Source organism: Equus asinus, chromosome 24 (assembly GCF_041296235.1).
Source record: "Equus asinus isolate D_3611 breed Donkey chromosome 24, EquAss-T2T_v2, whole genome shotgun sequence".
Classification (NCBI taxonomy): Eukaryota; Metazoa; Chordata; class Mammalia; order Perissodactyla; family Equidae; genus Equus; species Equus asinus.
The window spans coordinates 52,891,038-52,913,563 of record NC_091813.1 but is presented as its reverse complement, the minus strand read 5'-3'; the positions used below and the strand labels follow the sequence as shown (position 1 = coordinate 52,913,563).

The window sequence follows — 22,526 nt, the reverse complement described above, 5'->3', positions numbered from 1 at the left end:
TCTGATACTGTGGTTATTGACTAGGAGGAGCCAAAGGTTTTATTCTGATCTACATTGACCTCAGGGATCCCTTGACCCTGGCACTTAGATGCTGGATAGAAACCCAAACATAGGGCTTGGGGTCTGTTGGGCCTTCTGAACCCACTCTGGAGTGACTCAGTTATCTTAGATCTGAAAAGCTCTCTTCATTGGGGTAACTGAGGGCCATGCCACAAGAGTGGGTGACTAGGCCGTAGCCACACTTTTAACATGGTCTAGAACCAGAAATTTGGGAGGGAGGGGTAGGGGTAGTAGTCAGTCTAATGCAGTCTCTGCCCCGAAGTAGCCATGGGAACTTCTCTTGCCACAATCCAAGGAATTGAGCTTCTCAAAATTAGACAACAAATTTAGGGTAATGGCCCTTCTCCCTTTGCTTTTCTCTGGTACCTTAGACCTGCCTTCATAGTATCTTTTGTATTGACTACAATGTAAGGAAACCAAGATCAGAAATAAGCACAAGTAATATGGGTAATATAATAGTTAACAGTTAAGTAGCTCCTACTATGTACCAGGTATTGTATGTTCTATATGCTGTACGATTAACTCCTTGATCCTCAACAATTCCATGCAATACCATTATTATGTCCATTTTCCAGATAAGGAAATGGAGGCAGAGAGGTTAAGAAACCTGGCCCCAGTCAGACAGCTAGTAAGTAGTAGCACTGGGATTTGAATCCAGGCATCTGACAGAGCCTGTGCTTTTTACCACTGAGATATGCTTCCTGTCAGCACGTTAGTCACTGAATCCACCTTTACTCAGGGAAGCCGGCTCTTTAACAGTTTTGGCTTGGACATGTCCCAGGTCAGTTGGCCTACTGGTAAACTTGCTTGTTGAGCCTATTCCTTCCTTCTTTTCATGTGTAATCTCTCGATTCTGATCAGAATTTACCTACCTGCTGGCAGGTCTTCTTAGCTGCTTAGATCCCAGAACTTTCTTCATCTTTTTTCTCTGGCTTTTTACCTCAGGAAAGGGAGGGATTCCCTCCAGCAGTTAGTGAACTTCCATTCAGGATTTACTTATTCTTTTTTATGGTCCCTTTTTACTAAAAGGCTTGCTTTCTTCACCATTTCTGCCATCCCAGGTCACATGACCATGGCTTAGTTGCCACTGAGTCAATTTTGATTCATTACAAAAAGTAGCCTTTGTGTATAGGGCTGTGAATTGTGGAGGAAGGCCCTTTCCTTTCAAGCCTTTGATGGTTTACCAGAAAAGCTTCTGGAAATAAAATCATCAGCTAAAGTAGTACCTGTACAATTATCTTCCTCCTGGAAAGAGCTATCACTGAAACATGAATACCAACTCAGAGATAAAAATAAACGTCCTGAATCATACAACTTCATTACCAGCATGTGGATACTAATTTCTGGTAACATGAATGTAGACATACAGAGTGCCATCAGAGTAGTGAACTCCATATAAGTTAAGACAGACTCAGGAAAGGCTTGTTGGAACCTCCTGGGTTCCAAGAGCCTCTCTTGGTTGATTAGGCCAGTGACCAAATGAAACACCTACCTTAGTCATGGATGGGATAGGCAGATTCTCAGATCTGGTGTTTTGACATTTCTGAAAACAGAATCTAAAACAGGGATATTCTCTTATTTAAAGCACACGATCAGAAGGATCTAAGACCTCCAGTTTGGACTGCTGGAGTTGTAGTTTATAATGATCTTAATACTCTGATATCCTAGTAACTTATTCTAATAAAACAGAATTTACCAAACAGCTCAGAGCAAATGCTGAATGGCTTTGCAGGGTGGGTTTATTTTACTTCTCTTCTACCTCTGGAGAAGCTCCATGAGCTCCAAGTACCTCTTGTATTTAAAGGTTACTGACTTATTCTGAGATCGAGCACCTTCCTTTTATTTAGGCAGTGGAGTAATTTTACTGAAATTACTGCACAAAAATTGCAGCTGGTACTGTTTTTGAGGGATAATGTTGGCCTATTCAGGTAGAAAAAGAGATTCCTTTCTGTCCCTTCTAAAGTATTATAAACTTATAGAAACTTAAGCAGGTAGCACCCAGGAATAAAAAGCAGACGTTTCATCCCAGCGCATTAATAAGAAAAGGACTTTTAGGAGCAAAACAAATGTATTCACTCCTTTTAGTCATTTGGAAATAGTCCTCTTGATCATTTTAGATGGGAGTGTGTCTCTAGGAAGATAGGATAGGAAGGGACATTTCAGTTAGGATTTCTTGAAAATTATTGGTAATTTCTGACCTTTCTGCCTTTCCTAGGAAGGAATGAAATATTGGCCAGCTTGTGCCCTCAAGTTTTTGGGATGTATCTAGTAAAGCTTGCTGTGGCCATGGTGCTGGCTGGTGGGATTCAAAGGACCGATGCTACAGGAACACGAGTCAGAGGTTAGTACCTATTTAAAAATTTTGAGAAATATTAACACATACAAGGAGAGAAGCCAGAATTCTTCTTTCCTGAATAAAAATTTCTTGTTGAGCTTTATTTTCCAAATGTTATCTTTTAAAGCTGAAAGCTGTCTAATACTTAGTCCAGCATCAGGAGCTACTTTCTAGAATTTGTCTTTCCAAAAAGAAGTCCTAAGTTTTTCAATGAGTGTGTGTTTTTGCACCAGCCTATAAGGGTGCCACAAAATAAAATCTTTATGTTTCTATTACTGTCTATATTTTTCATTGGGTCCCCTGTCTCTCTTCAAGAGGAAAAGATTAGAAAGAGTGCTTTTTAGTGTGTCCAAGTCAGCGTCTCTCCATCTGTGAGTGTCAGTGTGTTTCTCTCAGACTGCCGCTCTCAGTCATCTGCCTGCTGGTTCCCCTTCTGCGGGTAGGTAGCACATATGCCATCTGCCCTGAGGTGCTGCTCAAGGTCATGCGTTCAAGCAAAGATCACTCTAAGTGTGTAATTATGTCCAGCTGGCAGAAAGCTTTTTTGTGGCTAACACACTTAACTGACCTGAATCTGGCATAGAGTATGTTTATTGTGGCCCTCATGTGGCCTATAATAACCAAAGTCTAAACCAAAAGACTAAAGGGACATTATTGTAAATCAGGCTATTAGTAGGGACTCTAAAACCATAGAGTAGAGTATAGAATAGTAAATATAATAAAGTTTATGTGTATTTGTATATTGTATGTTTTGATCACCTGCTGCTTGCAAGGCATGCTGCTAAATGTTGAGCTTAAATGGGCGTTTATTAATATATTTAGAAAATACTCAAATATTACTGAATAAATTTGATCAGTGAGATAATAGATACTTTATGTTACATTTGAAAAATAAGAGTAAGGGGCTGGCCCCATGGCCGAGTGGTTAAGTTCCCCTGCTCTGCTTTGGTGGCCCAGGGTTTCACTGGTTCGGGTCCTGGGCGTGGACACGGCGCCGCTGGTCAAGCCATGCTGGGGCGGCATCCCACATGTCACAGCTAGAAGGACCCACAACTGAAAAAATAGACAACTATGTACCAGGGGGCTTTGGGGAGAAAAAGGAAAAATAAAATCTTTAAAAAAAAAAGGAAAAATAATAGTACTTGGATAGATATTTCATTAAACTACCAAAATTTTCATAAAAGGAAAAGGTTTTCACTTAACTGTTGGAGTCATAAGTGATTTGATATTTATAAAGCCCTTACAAAGTTTCGAACACTTAAAAAAGTGCCTAAGTAAAAACAATAAAATATTTATATGGCTAGTATGGAAAGATTTAATCACAGCAGTTTGGTATTTAAAAATAGATTAAATAAAATCAGTAATATTATAAGCCAGAATTTTTAAAAATGTTAAACATAGGCCCAAACATCTGGAAATGGCACAGAAATCTATTAAAAGAATTTAGATTTTAAGTGTCATATTCAGAAATCAATTAAAGATTGTTATTTATGATGACAGTTAACTTTTCTAAAGATATTCTAGTTAAAGCCTTCCTCAAATGACCTTAAACAAAAGCATTATATAAAATATAAATTGTGGTGGCATTCCAAGTGGACCATTTTCTTTTTGATTAATTATACTTACTCATGAGTCTTTTCATAGAAATGTAAAACTTTACATTATTTACTTTTTTCTAGGTGAATCTCATCTTTTATTGGTTGGGGATCCTGGCACAGGGAAATCTCAATTCCTCAAATATGCAGCAAAGATTACACCGAGATCTGTGCTCACCACAGGAATTGGATCTACTAGTGCAGGTATTTTACATGACAATTACAATTAATTAAAGATGACTACAGAAGCTAACACAATGTTTTTTTCCTTATGAAAATCAGTACCTGTAATAGGATAAATTTCAAGCTGATTTTTGAGTTACTGCCAAAAATTGAAGGGAATATGTAGCATTACTTTTGTAGCTCTACAAAAATATTTTAAAAGCTCCACCTTCAGTTAAAGTTATTTTCCAAAAACTTATCCCATATTATCTTTTGCATCTTAGTTTTGAATACTATTCAATTTTCCCATTCTCCAGTGATCAACATCATACATACTTATGCCAGAAAAAGTATGTATTATCTGGCATTTGATGAAGACACAGCAAACAGAGCACTGAAAGAAATTAAATAGGGGGAAATCTCACTTTACAACAGTAGATAGAAGGGGCCAGCCCTGTGGCCGAGTGGTTAAGTTTGCACGCTCCACTGGGGCCGCCCAGGGTTTCGCCGGTTCAGATCCTGGGCGCTGACATGGCAACACTTGTCAGGCCACGTTGAGGCAGCGTCCCACATGCCACAACTAGAAGGACTGCAACTAAGATATACAACTATGTACTGGGGGATTTGGGGAGATAAAAGCAGAAAAAAAAAAAAGATTGGCAACAGTTGTTAGCTCAGGTGCCAATCTTTAAAAAAAGAAGTAGATAGAAGGTGTAGAGCTTAAGGCATTTCCATGCTCATAGATCTGGTGGGCAACAGTAGCTCTACTGAAAATTCGTCTCAGTATGTGGAAAGCATACTTTCATCATTGTGGAGCTTCATTCATACATTGTAATGATTCTTCAATAAGTAACTGTAAAAGCCTTTGCAGGGGCTAGCCCGGTGGTGGAGTGGTTAAGTTTGCACGTTCCACTTCTGCGGCCCAGGGTTCACCAGTTCGAATTCTGGGTGTGGACATGGCACTGCTTGGCAAGCCATGCTGTGGTAGGTGTCCCACATATAAAAATAAAAATAGTAGAGGAAGATGGGCACGGATCTTAGCTCAGGGCTAATCTTCCTTAATAAAACAGCCTTTGCAGATAGAATGTCAAGATTTGATTAAAAAGTGATTTTAGGAAAAAATTAGTTAAAAAACCTGTTTTGATGCCATTTTGTATTTTTATACCATTTTATTGGGGAAATAGTTCCCTTACTCTTCTGTAATAGGCCCTTGGTTTCACACATTCTACAAATGCTATTTGCTACTTCTTAGGGATACCTAATGTCCATGGCCTGTGCTCAGATTTCTTATGAGAAGCTTACACCTGAAAACTTAGCAGAAAGCAGCAAATGCTCCATTAATGGTCCTACATGATGAGAAGCCCCGTTCTAAGGGGCTCGCAGGTTTTGAAATATAACTAAACAATACATCAAGCACTGACAAGAAGGGGTTTGTGGATTGAGAGGAGTGGACAGCTTTAGCATACTGGAAGGGAAGCAGACAAGAACTTATAAAGAACACTTGACGTGCACTTTAAAGTTCTTATGACCCACTATTAGAGTTCTGTATAAAATGATATCAACAACAAATAAAGGTGTTTCCCAAGTAATTATGTGAAATGTTTCCTAAATTAATTATATGGAATGCCAAGAAATGAGTCCTAGCTAACTTGTGGGCTACTAGTAATTTCAGAGTACTGGGACAGTTTTAAAGTGAATGGCTGCTGATTCACTGTTATTAGCACTTTCTCCTCTTTTTTTAATGCCCAGACAATAATCCAGATATGAGAGAAAAGACAGATCAAGGGAATATAAGTTTTATAACTGTAGAAAACTTACTGCTACTTCTCATCTACCCAAAAGGCCAGACTAGAGCCTTTCTTCAAACTGTGTATTACAACCCATTCGAGTCATAAACGTCAATTCAGTGAGTCAAAACCAGCACTTTCAAATGAAATACAATAAAAGATATCAGAATATAGTACACACAGTAAAGCCGCACTATAAGGTGCATTTTCATGAAAATTGTTAATGTAAACACATACTTGTGTTACGGGCTCATACTTAACTTCTTTCAAGTAAAATTTTTTACTATGGATTACAGTAAAAACTTTTGAAAACTGCTGCTATAGACTTTCCTGGTAAAACCAGAAACCCCAAATCTTAAAACCAGAGGGTAAGAGCACATGGAAGCCTAGGGTTACATAAGGTTTTAAGTGAACAAAAGCGCGAACGCCTCTCAGACTTCCTGCATCTGTTGTCAGCTCCAGTGATATCCTCACTCCCTCGCTTACCTGCTTGTGTCTTCCATGGCCTAAGTAATTTGTTCATGTTTACTTCTCAGGACACAGCTATTTACTTGGTCAAAAAGGGGGAAAAAAAATTTTAAACCTTCTAGCTATAATCCAGATCGTGTCTGTTAATGAGGATAAACAGGGAAAAAAACCGAGGTGCTACAGTTTCTTAGTTCCTGATGTTTGAACTCTAAACCTTTCTATTTTAATTTTAACTTTTTAAAAATTATAGTACCATAAAAATTTTAAATGAGGTAAGTTTTTAAATCTCAAACTTATGTGAAAATTGGCTGTCCATTTATAAATTGATGTAAAAACCTAACCCTTTGATGTCAATACAAACCAATCATAATTAATCCGAATAAAAACTCAGCAGTGAATTGCTTTATTTGGTAATTTGGCTTATATATGCTTTATTTCTAATAAGCACATACCTTGTTCCTATTATATTAATCACTGAGCTCTTTGTTGGAAAGTTTTACTTTTATTTTCATATTTTAACATTTTCTTTTAATTGCAATTTGACAAAAATGAAATGTTCTTCATATAGTTTTAACAGTCGGATGTATTTTACTTTTAAAGTCTATGGACTAGTTAGTGGACAGTATTTTAATAATCTTGGTATATTAAATTTAAGAGTTTAACATTTAGCAAAATTTTGCTTCACAAATTCACTTTTCTAGAATGACAGGAAATATATACAACTTAGAATCCACATTCAGACAAATGCCCTTTTCCCTTCCTCAAAATAAAAGCTTTAAAAAGTGCAGTATAAAAGTTTTAGATATGAAGGCACTGCATAACTCTGCATCATATGGCTGATGTCTTGCTTAGCAGCAAGAGTAATGAGAATATTCTACACTTAATTTAATGGAGCATAAGTAACTTTTTGAGGAAGGACCTAGCTCTCATCAAAGAAAAAGAACCTTTTGGCCCATTTATTTAATGCATTCCTTTCCAAGATTGCTTTTAAAAAACTTATCTGGAAAGGCTATCTAGAATATGTCAACCACAAATATGCTTAATATTATTCTGCATGAGTGTCAGGGGATATGGAGAAAAGTACTATATGTGTGAAAATACATATATTTCCAAAATAGTAACTTATCTACTATGATAAACTAAATATACCTTTCCAAATCCACTGTTTTTATTTAAATGCTGCCAACAACAGATGATCTGTCGAAAGAATTTTAAAAAGTTCATAAGTGTTTTTATAAATCTAATGAACAGATCTAAGTCATTATAATCCCCTATTCTTAAACTTAAGGAGTTCAAATCTGCTTTTGACCTGTTGAATTCAGTGGGTAATAATGATGTATGATTCAGGGAGTGTTCCGAGGTCCTGAACTGTTATAAAAACAAAAACCATAGCCAGAGGACCTTATAAACAGTTAACCACATTTGTTATTATCTTAGAAACCACACTGAATGCTAACATTACATGAACTGTAACAGCAGCCATAAGAGGCTTCAAGGTGGCCTGGAAAATCAGATCCCAAAGTTCTTGGTAGCATACACTCGACTTCAAATCCCTTCTCTAAGGACATGCCAAAAAAGAATGGAAATTTGTCCCTTAAATTAGACCAAAATATATGCTGTAACAGGAAGAAACATGTTAGTTGAAGTGAACGTTATTCTTTCAAAGGCCCGTTAAATAGTGGTCCAAAGATTACTGTCCAAGAGGCTAAGACATCTTTACAACCTGGCCTAATGATTCGTATTTTTCTTTATAAGTGCTTTAATTACATATAGAGGAGAAGAAAATAATATATATGTTTTAATCAGATTAGTTTTGAACAAATAAAATAACACATTAGAGAAAAAAATTACTTAAAAATAGTTGTATTTATATTCCACAATTTGCTCAAATACTGGTTTTCTTATAAACTTTCTACAGGATGTTTTTTAAACAAATTCTTCACATTGTGTCTTGACTATGTACTTACGGAATTTCAGGGAAATAGTTCTGTGTGTTTTTATAGCTTAATTTTTACTAAAGGGATGGCAGGTGGTCACATGCAGTCCATGTGGGATTCTAACATGACATTTAGTGAGTTTTCTGATGTGGACCATCCCTTCGATGCTGAAGGTAATGCATCTGTTGAAAGAAGTGATTGTAGATTTGGATTACTGCTCTCTGCATCTTCCAGTTTTTCTGTGTTATCTTCCCAATTAATGTGGAATCTTGTGACTCTGGGATTAGATGCCAAAATGTTCCTTTGAAGCTAAAGGAAGAAGGAAAAATATATAAATGGTAATCACTAAGAAAGTTAGATCACCATATAGAAATAGGAGCTTCACAGAAGGATTCTTTATATTAGTACTCCTAAAGGGCTAAGTTCATATACAAAGGTATAAGTCAAATAAAGTATCTTGAACATAACTAATAAACAAGGACTAGGGCTGCAGCAAAGAAATTATTTTAGCCTAATGGAAACAAGATATGAAGAATCTGAGGCAATTCAACCAGATCTTTTAGTAACCAACAAAATATCTAACTCCTCTATATTTCTGTTTCCTACAAGGGAGAGAATCTTCTTTTTTGAAGGCAAAGGCTTCAGAGGATGCTTTATCTGACAAACCAATATGCTCTTTAGATTGATGTGGTATCTCTTCAGTAATATTTTCAAGCAAAATGAAAAATTTCCCCCAGTATAACCTCTTATTATTAGTGGTTTCCTACCTTTTTTTATGACTCATTCTTAAGAGAGTATTCTAGTTTCTTCTCTTTTTACTATATAAGGTACCATACAGGTAACTGATAAATTGGATCAAGAGAAAGTCCCACACCAGGATAAGAAACATTCCAGTCTTATTATCACAAAGGAGAACATTCCATTCTACTCCCATGTAATTTTTCTTGCATGGATGGTCTGGCAGATAGATCACTGTGTTCAATCTCACAAAAATCACTAGTAACTAAACTGTTACAGTTCTCAACGGAAAATCATGAACTACTAAGTATTTTTCAGAATACTGATGGATTTCAGCTTCTCATTCAGAAGCTAAGCTGTCTTCCATCACCAGAAATATTTCAGACCTTTAGTTTAACCTCTAAGAATAGCAGGTAAAGCAAGGCATATAGGTGTTCTGAGATAACAGTGTACATATGCAAAACATAAAGCTTCCTCCTACGATTTTGGGAAGAGCTACAGACAAAAATATTATTGAATAATCATTACAACAAACATGAATTTGAAGTCCTAACGGTTGAAATGAAGAGAATCATGATGTCTGGGAAGTGCCATACAGACAGCCATAAAGCAAGTCCTGTTTCTTACCAGAGGCCCTTTCAGTTTTCTAAATCACCAGATTCTGAAGGTGCCTGACCAACATTAATTACTAAGGACTCACCTGGAGGTGAGGTTTGAAGTCATCCATAGTGATGGAACAGTGATTCGTTTGCCCAGTTGGCACAAGGACCTCAAATTTATTTTGTCTGAAAGCCATTTTGATGGTATACCATGAAATGGCAATTGCTCAAAAAATTGTATAGTAAAAGTAATGAAAAAGGAACAGTCAGAAGATTACCTTAGAAAAGTCTGGTTTTACTGGCGGATTTTCCCTTAATTCTGTCTCGGTATATTCATTATTTACATAATAGCCAACTCTAATAAATTCTTGACCTCGATAGGTGCATGTAATTAGCACAACTGTTACACCTACGGCATCTGCATCTGGAATGAGTCCTGGATTAGGTGCATCAGCCTAGAATAATTTAGAAAGAAAAGAAACACATCACAAAAGGCTGTTAACTGCAAGTGCAACTGGAGTTTTGACTACATTGAACATCATCAGTTAAGGGCAGAGCAACAAAAATTTGGAAATCATACAAGGAAGGCAAATGCTTATTTTTGAGATTGACTTACAGGCAGAAAATACAGTTCCTGTGTTTCTCCACAGTATACCTCAGTGCCCTGGGCACTTGAAAGCATCCCTGCTTCTAGAGGAAAACAGATCTGCCCACAGCATGAGGTTGTTCATGGGTATGCACTATTCACTTACAAAACCTTTTATAAAATAAAGCAAAGAGATCAATAGTCTTATTGGTTCTTTTTCCAGTCACAATTTTCAGACCTAAATTAGTAAATATTCAGTTGTTCCATGCAGCCTAGTGGCAGCAAATGTTTACTATCCCAGTTCCCCTCTTCTGCCCAGGATGGCCTTTCTCACACCTACTCACCCACCCCTCACAGATACTCCAAGAGTAAATAGAAAACGAAAAGTGGAATGGAAATAGCTATATGTTTTCAAAAAAATAGTAATCCCCCTATTGTGAATAACGACTTTGCTGGGCACTAAAATATAGCATTAGCTGTTTACACCATACATACTATGGAAAGTCAATGAAGGTAAAGATTGTGTTAGGCAGATGTAATCAATGACACTGTTTTGAATCAAGCTACTGTTAAGCTGAACCTTGAGAAATGCAGAAGGTGAATTAAGTGACCTAGAGGTGGCTAAGAGCATGAGTGAAGGGTAGGGACCTGTCCATGGCCGGGTTCAGGACGGTGAGGAGGAGGGTTGGAAGGAGGCATAGACTGAGGGGATGGGCGGTGATGGTGAGGCATCTGAGTGTGACCTGAGGCAGCCTTTCTGAGTTGTAAGTGCATGAAGTCTTAGCAGATCAGCTTACTCCTTCCCAGACACTAAGGAACATCCCCGAGCCTGGAGGAACACTTCAGCCAGTGCCTTAGCTTGGGAATACCCCTGGCTGGCATTCTCAATGAGGCCATTATCATCAAAGACTAATGAATACTGTAGACCTACCACATGTAGATGACATGAAACGGCATAAAATATCTACCTAGTCACCTAGGCTAAAAACCTCAGTCCCCCTCAGCTTCCCTACCTCCCGCATCTAGTCAGTCTCAGCATTTCTCATCTCTGAAGGCTGAATTTGTCTCTTCATCTCTTATCTGGAATATTGCTAAAACTTTCTAACTGGTCTCCCCCAGCTCTAGCCTATTACTTGCACTGCTGTCAGCATAAGCTATCTAAGTACAGATCCATCCCTTCCCCTTCCCCAGGTTTAAAACTTCAGATGATTAGTCCATTTCTAAGGGATAAAAATCTCAGTTCTTTAACTTATTTACAAGGCCCTTCACAATTTGTTTCTAACCAAACATCTCCATTCACTCCCTTTAATTCCACACCTCTTACTCTTGTTCTACAATTACACAGGTTCTTTTAAGATTTTATTTTTTCCTTTTTCTCCCCAAAGCCCCCTGGTACACAGTTGTATATTTTAGTTGTGGCATGTGGGATGCCACCTCAGCATGGCTTGATGAGTGGTGCCATGTCCGCACCCAGGATCCAAACTGGCAAAACCCTGGGCCGCCAAAGCAGAGCATGTGAACTTAACCACTCGGCCACGGGGCCGGCCCCTACACAGGTTCTTTACAATGCAGTGATAATCTTTCCTACCTCTGCCTTACACATACTGTTCCCTTCTCCCGAAAGGTCCTTCCCTAACATGCTCAAAAATCCATCTTTTGAGGTTTGCATCAAATGTATCCTCCTTAGACGCCCTTTCTAATTCAGAAAGGAGAATTAATAGCACTTTTTTATGCATTCATATTACTTGACACCAATCCTCTGCTGATGTATGTCCAACAATCTAAGTAAATGTTTATCCTTCAGTCTTCCCTGCAGTTCTAAGCCTCATCCAGGGCAGGAGTCCCATCCAGTTTCTAATTTCAGTCTGGCACAGCTCTGGGCACACAGTATATACTTAGTATTTTGAAATTCATTCATAACTTAGTTCCTGTCCTGGAGTGGTTTACAATCTCTCTGGAGAGATACCAGAATGGGGACACAGGGCCTGCCCTGAGAATATGCTGCTGTCTTAGAGATCCTGTGCACCCCTCCCCAGGGGGGTTAGGTTACTTCCAGGGCACCCAAAGAGATTCTGATGTACCCAGAAGTGGGTGGAGAAGGGAAAGAGGTAATCAGTACTGCTGTGGGAACTTTTCCCCCATATTGCTTCCCATCCCCTCAGCAAATTGATTCTAGGCATGTTTGTGTTTTAAAATTTGTTTGCCAAAGGATTTGGCTTGAGCAAATTCAAGCAGAAAAACCTGCAGGCCTCTCAGATCATTCAGGATGAAGAAGTGATAGGCAGAGATCTGACTCCAACCAGCAATACCAGGCAGATGTCTGGACATCTTCCTGCTAGCCTTTGACATACTCATGAGAAAGCCATGTTTATTCGGAGGCAAAATCATGGCAGGCCAGGAGAATACTACAGCAGTTTGTTTAAAGCACAAGACAGAACTGTATTTTAGTCCCTCTCTGCTGATAGCGGTGGACTTTGTGAACTGCACAGGCTGACCATATGATCTAAATCACCCTGTGCTTCCTCTGCGCTCTTTGGCAACGTGCACTGATACCAAGGTAAAACCACTGGAAAATCACTAGAGGGAAATACTCTTGAATAAAATTTTTTTCTACAACATAAGGAGTGTTCTTAATAACACAAACACATACAAAACTTTTAAGATTTGTTTCAAAAATGAGATTTAGGTTAAAGTTTTTATAGTAGCATAAAAAGGTACATCACTACTACATGTCAAACCAAGTTTCTTACTACATCATGAATTATCATCAGTGAAGTTCTCCAGGCTTGTAGGACAACGCAAAAACTGCTTCTTTATGAAAGAATTTCAAGAAGCTAAGAGAATAAAAATTAAGTTCTAATTAAGTTCTAATTATAGAAATAGGGCACTGTTTGTCAGTGAATTGTACTTAACTGCTCTATTCCTCAAACATTCTTAGGAGGTAGGACATTATCCACATTTTACAGATGACTGAGTGACTGAGGGAGGTTAAGGAGCTTGTCCAATGTCACGTGTGCCTAGTAAGCAGTGGAGAATTTGAACCAGGTCTACCTGTGCAGTCTCTGGTATCCACCTTTCTCACCAAGGTTATGCACGCGCACAACTCAGGTTAATAGCACTTTACTAATTAATGTATTTGAGCTCTCCTTAACCATTTGTTTAGACAGAGTAAATTATTTGTTACTCTTTAGTAAAAAGCACTAAGGCTAGGAGACCAAGACTCTGAATTCTCTATTTAGGAGAGGGGAGGGACAGTAGCAGCTCTAGAGATAGCACATGTGAGGGGTTCTTGGCCCGTATCTGATGGGATTATCTGACCAACAGGATTCATTTAAATTGGTCCCATGGGTGATATAAGAAAAAGGGAGAGCAGGGATAGGAAGAGTTTATTTTCTTTCTGGAGGGAGTCCTTCCAGTGAATTCTACTTAACTGATAGGAATCTGTCTAGAAAGACTTGTAATGAAATTAATAATAGGTTTTTAAAAACCAACGGCTAGTTACTCTTTGGACTATTATATTTCCTTCTAATAAGCATGGATAATTGGGAAGTGACACTAGTTTTATACAAAATGTAATATGGATTAAAAGAAGTTAACACTTTTGAATACAGAAGACGATGTCTGAAGCCTTGGCACAGACCCAAATGCTGTCTGTAGTATCCAAGCACATAATTTATATTAGAATTCCCCCTCACAAATAATACAGTAGAGGATTTGTAACAGTAGTCTTCTATAAAATGTATGGTTTAGATACTTTAGTAAACCACTGGACTTCAATTCCAATCACCCGAGATCATGCAGTAAATCTCTATCTATACATATAAACTTTAACCTAGGTTTAATTACTGATTATGCTGCTGTTGTTTGTTATACCATCATCACTTCTAGCGGCTGAAACGATAAACTGAAGGTGCATATTACTAACTATATCAGTTAGTAGTATGCATTTTGAATCCATGTTTTGCGCTGCTGCACAGCCACCCCGAAAGTCTGATACTAAGGGACTATTCACAGGAAGATCCCCAAATTAACCACCATGTATGCCATGACCCAGTATAAGGTTTACTGCACACCGTGCAAACCCTGTAGTAAACATCACATTAACATCTCTCAGCACACAAATCAAGAGGTGGTGCTCCTTTATGACAGGAAGACTTCCTCAAACATAATAGAAGCAGATAAAAAGCGAATGCAGCAGAACAGGAGTGACTTAACCCAAAAGGAAGGGGATTCAGACCATGATAGATAGTCTATTTAGAAACACATTTGGCATACATATTTACCAAGAATAATCTTACCTGAAATACAAACATATGCCTTCCCGCAGGAACAGGGCCCACTAAAACAGAGTCTAAAACTTGATCGTATTCTTCACTTTCTGCAGAGCCCACATAGATAATTTTCCATTCCAAGTCTAGGGGTTAGAAACCAAAACATTATTTCATATTCAGTAATTTCATTACGAGATGACATCAAAGACCCTTTTAATGTCCACTTAACCATTTACTGGCTGCTAAAATTGGCTTCTCCTAGCAGAAAATCCAAAAAGGCACTAAACTGCTCCTTAAAAATTTTTAGATTTCATACCAAAGTTTCTCAAAGTGCTCTTCTGTCAAAAACTGGTCCCTGGGCAGGTCTCCTCACAAAGAAACCAAAAACTTGGGAAATGCCTTGTCTTAAGGATTCAGAAAGCACACTGGCAAAGTAAGTGTTCTGAGACATCCTTCAGTAAAGAACACCAGTAACGTTAATCCAGTATTTCCCAAATTTATTTGGCTGTACAATCCCTCCCCCCTTTTTTCATATGTCATGTCTTAACAACCTACTAAACACACACTTTGGAAGGGCTGCCCCATGCTATGTTACACAGATCCAGATCATCAAAGAGCTCCAACATGGAAAAATCATTTTTAGCAAACTTCCCTCATGGCTCAGAGGGGCTTCAGCTCATCCACTGTTAAAGGACCACAGTTGGGTTTTTTCCTCATGGTACCACTTCATGTTGTACAATCTTTAAATCAGGAAGAGGAAACCAAGGATCCGTATACCACTTGACACAATAGAGTTTAAACAGTGGGAACAGGCACAAGGAGGAACAAGACACTCTCAAGTGCAACACAAGACACACTGTGTAATTTGGGCATTCTGTGAAATTCAGATTTTATTGAGCACCTTTTACATTGTGCTCTTTGAAAAGAACCAGAGATGAGTAAAACGACTGCTCTTGTGAAGGAGCATCCTTTTTAGTAGGGCAGGAAGACAACTCTACAAATACAGATCATCTCTGAGACCTCCGGGTCCCCTTGGGCTGTTGAGCATTGTGCGGTCTGCCTCTTGGATTCACTCCCAAGACAACACCCGCACTTCTGGGTAGCTAGTGCCACCATGTGTTGCCTATTTTTGTGTAACTGTGTAGATATTTCTGTTCTATAAAAAGGTAACAGAAATAGTACAGACACTACTTATTCATACTGCATTCTAAGCTGCAGTTTATTGAACTAAGAGATCCTTAAGGTTTATGCTTTTTTTTTTTTTTTGAGGAAAATTAGTCCTGAGCTAACATCCACTGCCAGTCCTCCTCTTTTTGCTGCAGAAGACTGGCCCTGAGCTAACATCCGTGTCCATCTTCCTCTACTTTATGTGTGGGAGGCCTACCACAGCATGGCGTGCCAAGCAGTGCCATGTCTGCACCTGGGATCCGAACCGGCGAACCCCGGGCCGCCAGGGCGGAACGTGCACACTTAACTGCTGCGCCACCGGGCCAGCCCCTATACTTTCTCTTTTTAAGTCCGTAGTCATTTTCTGAGGATCCATTATGTATGTCATGGCTCTGTCCTAGACCTAGACCACTTATATTTCCAGCTTCCAGCACATTTCCAGATGTAGGGTCCTCGATCTGACATCTCACAATATCATCTGTTTGTTGATGAAGACTGAGAGGAAACAAGCAGTTTGAATACCTAGTCAGAAGGAACAGCAAATTCAAAGGCCCGGAGGTAGGACCATGCTTGGCACGCTCAAGAAAAACCAAAGAAGCCAGGGCTGGTGCAGACTAAGCAAAGGGGAAAATAACCAACTGTGAGATTGGGGGCGCTGGGGGGGGCACGGCCAGATTATGCAAGGCTCTGAAGGCTCTCATAAAGACTTTTGGCTTTTACACTGAGTGGCATGGGAAGCCATTGGCTGGTTCAAGTGGAGGAGTGACATGATCTGACTTTCACTTTAGAAGGATCATTTTGGCTGCTGTGTTCAGTATAGACTAAGAGGGAGGAAGAAACAGGATATTTCAACAATTGAGGCAAAAAATTCTGGTGGCTTGGACCATGTGGAGCCATGGGGGTGAGAAGCAGATAAATCCTGAAGACAGACGCAGCAAGAGTCATTTTTTTTGCAGGGGTTGGGGGATAGAAACAATCAGGAGTTAGTTTGGGACATGTTAAATTTGAGATATCTACTAGAAATCTTGAGATAACGAATAGGTCTGGTAAAAACTTGGAAACTGTCAATACGTAAAGCTTTAAAAATAGGGGAGAGTCCTAGGGAATGAGCCTTGGGGCTCTCCAAAGTGAAGAGGTTAGGAAGATGAGGAAGAATCAATAAAACTAGGTTATACAACTAGTGGCCAGTGAGGGAGGTAACCCAAAAGCCAAGTGGAGAAACTGTTTTAAGAAAGGAGAATGGAAACTACTGAACTAGCCAAGTGAGGACAAGACTGGGAATCGGCACATGGAGGTTTGCGTAATATCTTGGTCATTTTATATGTATTTGTACCGCTATGTATAGTGCTTTTGGCCTCCTAATCGGTGTAAGTTAAGTTGGCATTTGTGGTCTGGCATAGGAACAGTGAGGATTTGTAAACCTACTTTTATGAAATACCTGCTATGTGCTGGGCATTGGTCTTGCCACTTCACACTTGCTGTTTAAACCTCAACAGCTTTATCAGATGGATTTAATTATACCTATTACGCAAATAAGGAAGTTGAGGCTCTGAGAGCCTAATCAACCCAAATTGACACAGCTGATAAATCTGAGTCAGAATGCAGGCTACGCCTCTGCAATTCCTAAGCCTAGGCGCTTTGCAAAACCATAACTAGGAGGGTTAATTCTTCCCTTTCCAGTGCTCAAATGAACAGTGGAATAAAGGAGCTTCATTGCAGGGGGGATGCTGGTGAGAGTGCAGAAGCCATGGCGAGATGATGCACAAGTTGTAACTCAGGGGGCACCTGTACCTTAATTTTTATGCTAATGGCATGCTTGCTTTAGCTACCAAGTTAAAAATCCTCAGTCCTTATTTATAAATTAGCATCAGTTGTTTTCTTAACTTTTTTTTTTTCAAACCCAGCTTTCATTCTCCTGCCCCCATGTATTTGAAGGAGGAAGGGGTAGGGTCAGGTGCTTTACACAGTTTATCAGTTGAAGGAGTTTCTTCATTTATTTAAAAAGTTAACTAATTGTTTCATTTAATCATGGTAATCCCAGCCTGCAAGTATCTCCATTTGTGGTGGGAGTGAGGGAAGTCACCAAGGGAATTGTAAACTAATTATACGACTTGGGAAGACCTGTGGTCTGGTGGAAAGTATGTAATCTTTGAGGATTAGAACAAGCCTGAAGTTTGAAAGTATGAAGCAGCACACTCCATTCTGGTACATTGTAAGTATTCAACTGACAGGAGCGATAATTATTGATACTGATCAATTTAAAAAACAAAAACCGGCTCCTTTCAGCAGAGAAGCAGCAATTAACAGAAGGTATAACAAAGGTAGCAGGAAGGTCAGTCAGAGCTTGTACAGGGTTGGTGACCATCACATCCAGCACATCCAGGGTCTCCTATCTCCCAGACGACAGGAAAGCCTCTCCTTAAATCAGTGGATAGGACAACAAGCCACTGATATAAGCCTTATATTAGAAAAAACTAAATTACCTGAAGAGCAAATACTCCTCAAGGCTTTTTCTGAAGCAAATCTACACCACTTTTAAAGGAAAGTGAAATATTGGGGGGCTTTTGACAAGTATGAAAAATAGTGGCCCACCTCTGGTTTGGGACTTGAGACAAAATTATCGAGTGAGAATTTCTCTTCAGAATGTTCTGTAGTTTCATCTCAAGAACAGATTTTTTAAATGAACTGCAGTATAAAAGTATGGAACCTATAAGAAGCCTTTGCTAAGTAAACTCAACTTCCTTAATCCACACAGCCTCTAGGTGGAGTACACAAGCACAGCACCTTTTTGGAAGATTCCTTTGCAGCTTCGGTATGACTCAGCTTAAACTCTTCCAAAAATACTAAATAAATGACCAGTATAAATGCCCTGGAAAGTGAGGTGTACAAGCAGAACTAGCTATATTCTTGACATTAGTACTGTAAAAACTCTCATGTGATTCAGCTGAGTTCTGAATAGGTCCCCGTTAAAAATGGAACACAGTTCTGCTTCCATGAATGGCGGGTTTCAACCATCCAATGTTGACGCCCTGTAACAACATCCTGAATCATGTCATCCTTGTTCAGAACTACCCCCTAAAATGGAAGGCATCACTTGAGAAACATCTGTCATTTGAAGAACTTCCAGTACCTAAAACACTATAGTATAAGTTAGAATGGACTGGTTTCATTCAGTGGTTTCTGTTGCAGTCACCCATTTTTATATGCAATTGGCAATCAAAAGGAAAAGTTACTGACTGTTCGGTATGAAAAATGGGCCTGGTAGCTGAAATTCTTATAGTAGTACTATGGGAAAGTAATGAAATGGTTTCAGAGTGCTAAGAAAAATCCCGTTCAATTTTATTATCAATGGCCTATTTAGAAATTAGTTTAATAAGTGAATCCTCTTTCAAAATGTGCCCCACATATATGTGCATATATGCTTTACATATGTATTAAAACTGAGAAGAGCACAAAGTATTAATTATGGTTACATACAGGAGTGAGATGGGTGAAGGCACTGAGTACAGAGAACTGTTACTTTATATATGTCTGTACAACTTCTAAAAACTTTATTACAATGAGCATGTATAGCTTTTATAACTTAAGAAGCTACCCTACATAAAATACATTTTATAGAGATTAAAAACTAATTTTTAAAGTGAAAATGCTTTACATGCCATTAGAATAATTTGAAATGCACTTTGTTAAATATACTTGTAAGTCCAAAGAAGTATGTTTCATATTTAATTGTAAAATTACCATTGATGAAGTTAATCGTTTTTCCCCTCAAATTTTAAAAATGAAGCACTGGAGTATTTTAATAAAATCTAAGAGAAGCAAAGATAAGACCTTGGCAAGTTTGAGCTTTCTAAATATTTATTACTGCACGTATTAAAAAATTTATCTTTGTGAAGACCTTAAAATGAAGTTAGAAAAAATAGTAAAAATTTTTGCATTGCCATGAGGACTTTACCTTTTGTTTCCTAGCCCACTTTTGTGTTTTATGTTCAGGGTGTTTGGATGTGGAGTTATTTTAATTAGATTTCAACACGTTCTTGAAGAAAGTCTTCTTTCAGACTACTTAGAAGTCAGTGATTATACTTAAGTATTTTACTTATTTCTGCTCTTGGGTTAAATGTAACTTTCTAGCTTAGCAATATTTTTCTTCCTGAGAGAGAAGAGAGAAGATTTCAGTCATTACGGAAAAGGAGTCCACGCAGGTCGGGGCGAGCCTGCGCGCCAGCATCCGCGGGCGCCCCGAGCATCCCGGGCGCCGGCCGAGCAGCACCGGCCCGCGAGCCCCCGCGGCCCCCGGCAGCGTCGGCGCCCGGCCCGCGGCGCCGAGGGGCCGAGCCTGCGCCCGCCTCCCCCGCTGGTTGGTCGAGGGAGCCAGAAATCAGCGCGAGGACAGCTCGCTCCCCTCCCCGGCGCGGCCGGGCTCGGCCACCGGGAGAGGACTGCGCTCGGCGTCAGCTCTAAAAATGGATTTGCCTGGCGCTCGGGGGCAGGAAGGTGGGCAGGCGGAGCGCCGCGCTCGTCACCCGCCGAGAGGAGGCGGCGTGACGCCGGGTCGGTGGCCCAGTTCTCTCCTCCGGGTAAGATGGCTCCGCTGCTACCTCGCCGGCGCGACCACACGCGAGCCTCTCCCTTCCCGGTCTCCGCGCCGGGGCCGCCGAGGCCGTTCGCGGCGCGGGGCCAGCCGGGCGCGATCCCCTGCAGGCGCCGCGGGCGCGAGTGCGGGTCCCGCGACCCGCCCGCCCGCCAGACAAAGCTGACAACATGGCTACCTCCGCTCGCACAAGTTCCTCGCAAGTTGAGCTGCGGTGGCGCCCCGGCTGCGGCCGACCCGCGCGCGCCTCGCGGCCGGCGTCCATCAACTTCAAGTTTCCCTCCGCCGAGCCGAGCCCGCCGCCCGGCGCTGAGTCCCGGCCGCCCGCCCGCCCGCCCGCGAGGCCGGGCCCGGGAAACTTTAACGTCTGCAGCCCGCAACTGACAGCGGGCGGCGGGCTGGCTCCGACTCACCTTCAGACAGGTCCTCGATGCACTCGAAGGTGATCTCGAACTGGAACGGGTTGTAGAACGGAGAAGGGTTATCCAGCACCACTACATTGTTCACCTGAACCTTTGCCATATTTTGAAAAAAACACAAACAATGGGGACGGGGCTTGTTGCGGCACAATAAAGTCCAGCGCGCGGCCGCTCGGGAGAGCGCAGACCCCCGCCCCGGCGCCGGCCCGACGTCGTGCAGCGGCGACTTGAGAAACTTTTTTTTCCTCTTTTTATTTACACGGGAACACTCCACAGTGTTTTGCAGCTTTCCTATTTCACTAAACTACAGCCCATTCTGCTCTGATAACTAGCAGCGTTGCCCGCGATTGGCTGCACCCGAGCTCTGACCCTCCTCCTCCAGCGAGGGCCTCGGCGGCGAGCAAGATGGGCTCCTGCTCCCGGAATGGACTCGGAAACTTTAACTGCGGCTCCACCTGCTGGTGTGGATTAGGACAAAGGCGGAGAACAAAGTGAGTGGAATACGGGCTGGGAGGCCCGCGCGGAGGCCGCCGCCGCCGCCGGCGGGGGGAGGGGCGGCACAGGCCCCGCCCCTGGGCCGGCGGCTCCCGCGCCTCACGTCAGGCGTGGCCGCGGCGGGGCTGGGCGGGGGGCGGAGGGGGCGTGGCCGCTGCTGGAGGCGTGCTCGCGGCGGGCCCGGCGGCGGGAGGGCGTGATCTCGGGCGACAGCCGCCTCTCGTTTGCTTCGTGTGGTTTTTTTTTTTTTTTTTTTAGCGCTCTTTTTACATCGGTCCAACGGCTATGGCGCCTCTCTACTGAATTTAGCAGATGTGATTCAGTTGTCTACACTAGGTTGGGTCCAGCTGTCTATGCATTGGGTAATATTTTGGTGTAGAGAGAAGGGTTGGTTGCAGTGGAAATAAATTGCGTTTTATAGACCGATGCCAGCTCGAAAGGAGCAAAGCCATTTTGGAAATCTAGTTCTTGGCCAATGTCTGCGTTTGGGCACGACAACGCCGTTAGTTAAACATAGAAAATGAAGGGTGAGGAGACGCTTTTCCACACCCACTTTGCTTGGAAAATCCGAATAGGTAATATTTGGCTGCACCTGGGTCTTCTTCCTCCCATTCCCATCTGGAAAGTCCTAGAATAAGGAAAAGATTATTAGAGATCTGATCAGTTACACCCCAGGCTTCTGCCGTTTGGTAGGCATAGCAGAAACGGAAAAAAAGAAAATGAAAGTGTCAGGAGACCAAAAGGCGACAGATACAATAGAGAAAGGAAAAGGAGAGTAGAGCAAACAAGGGCTAATCAACACGTGATTTTCAAAAAATTCATGACCTAAACCGTTAGTAAGTACAAATTTAGGGCACCACAGCAAGTTCGGAGGAGCCATTCCTTGATTCACCAACATTCAATATCGATTCACGTATGCTGCTTGACTAGCATTGTGGGGAGAGGGAGAGCTTGTTAACACATGTGTGAGGTGGTTGAGCTGTTTCTGTTTACTAAGTAAGGGTGGTATAAAGGTTTGTTTTATTACCTGGTATTCGTAAACCATCATTTTTTCCTTCAGTGTTGTGAAAGGAACCACAACTTGGCTAACTAATTTCAGAGAAATAATTACTTGTTAAGCATCATCTGTGCTGGAAGAGTTTTCTCTGAGTATGGTGCCCAGAATTTTGAGTTGGCATTCTTTGGGCATTGTTCGTACTTAAGTAGGTTGCTTTTGATGTAACTTTTTCATCTGATGGTCTTTTGAAAGTTAATATGGGACAGCTAATACCAGGCCTCCCCGCATTTAGGAAAACTACTTGGAGTGGAGGTTCCAT

General features: G+C 40.8%; 2 protein-coding genes across 6 annotated transcripts in view; one reads left to right on the top strand and one right to left on the bottom strand.

The window, feature by feature from the left end:
- MCM9 (minichromosome maintenance 9 homologous recombination repair factor) overlaps window positions 1-22,526 on the top strand; it is an 85,328-nt gene that overhangs the window by 23,848 nt on the left and 38,954 nt on the right. For 2 of the 5 annotated variants that reach the window (XM_044757108.2, XM_070496796.1), the window contains exons 6-7: window positions 2,276-2,401; window positions 4,075-4,194. In XM_044757108.2, the coding sequence (XP_044613043.1) occupies window positions 2,276-2,401; window positions 4,075-4,194 (246 nt within the window). Of the gene's footprint in view, window positions 1-2,275; window positions 2,404-4,074; window positions 4,195-16,129; window positions 16,317-19,862; window positions 21,207-22,526 lie in introns of those variants that run through there. The other 3 variants (XR_011497900.1, XM_044757111.2, XM_070496798.1) reach the window with 3 other exon arrangements.
- ASF1A (anti-silencing function 1A histone chaperone) lies at window positions 6,890-21,113 on the bottom strand. Its single transcript, XM_044757112.2, has 4 exons — window positions 20,710-21,113; window positions 14,566-14,681; window positions 9,960-10,136; window positions 6,890-8,653 (listed from the first exon to the last, which is right to left on the bottom strand). The coding sequence occupies exons 1-4, from the start codon at window positions 20,816-20,818 to the stop codon at window positions 8,441-8,443; spliced, it is 615 nt and encodes a 204-aa protein (XP_044613047.1). The 5' UTR covers window positions 20,819-21,113; the 3' UTR covers window positions 6,890-8,440.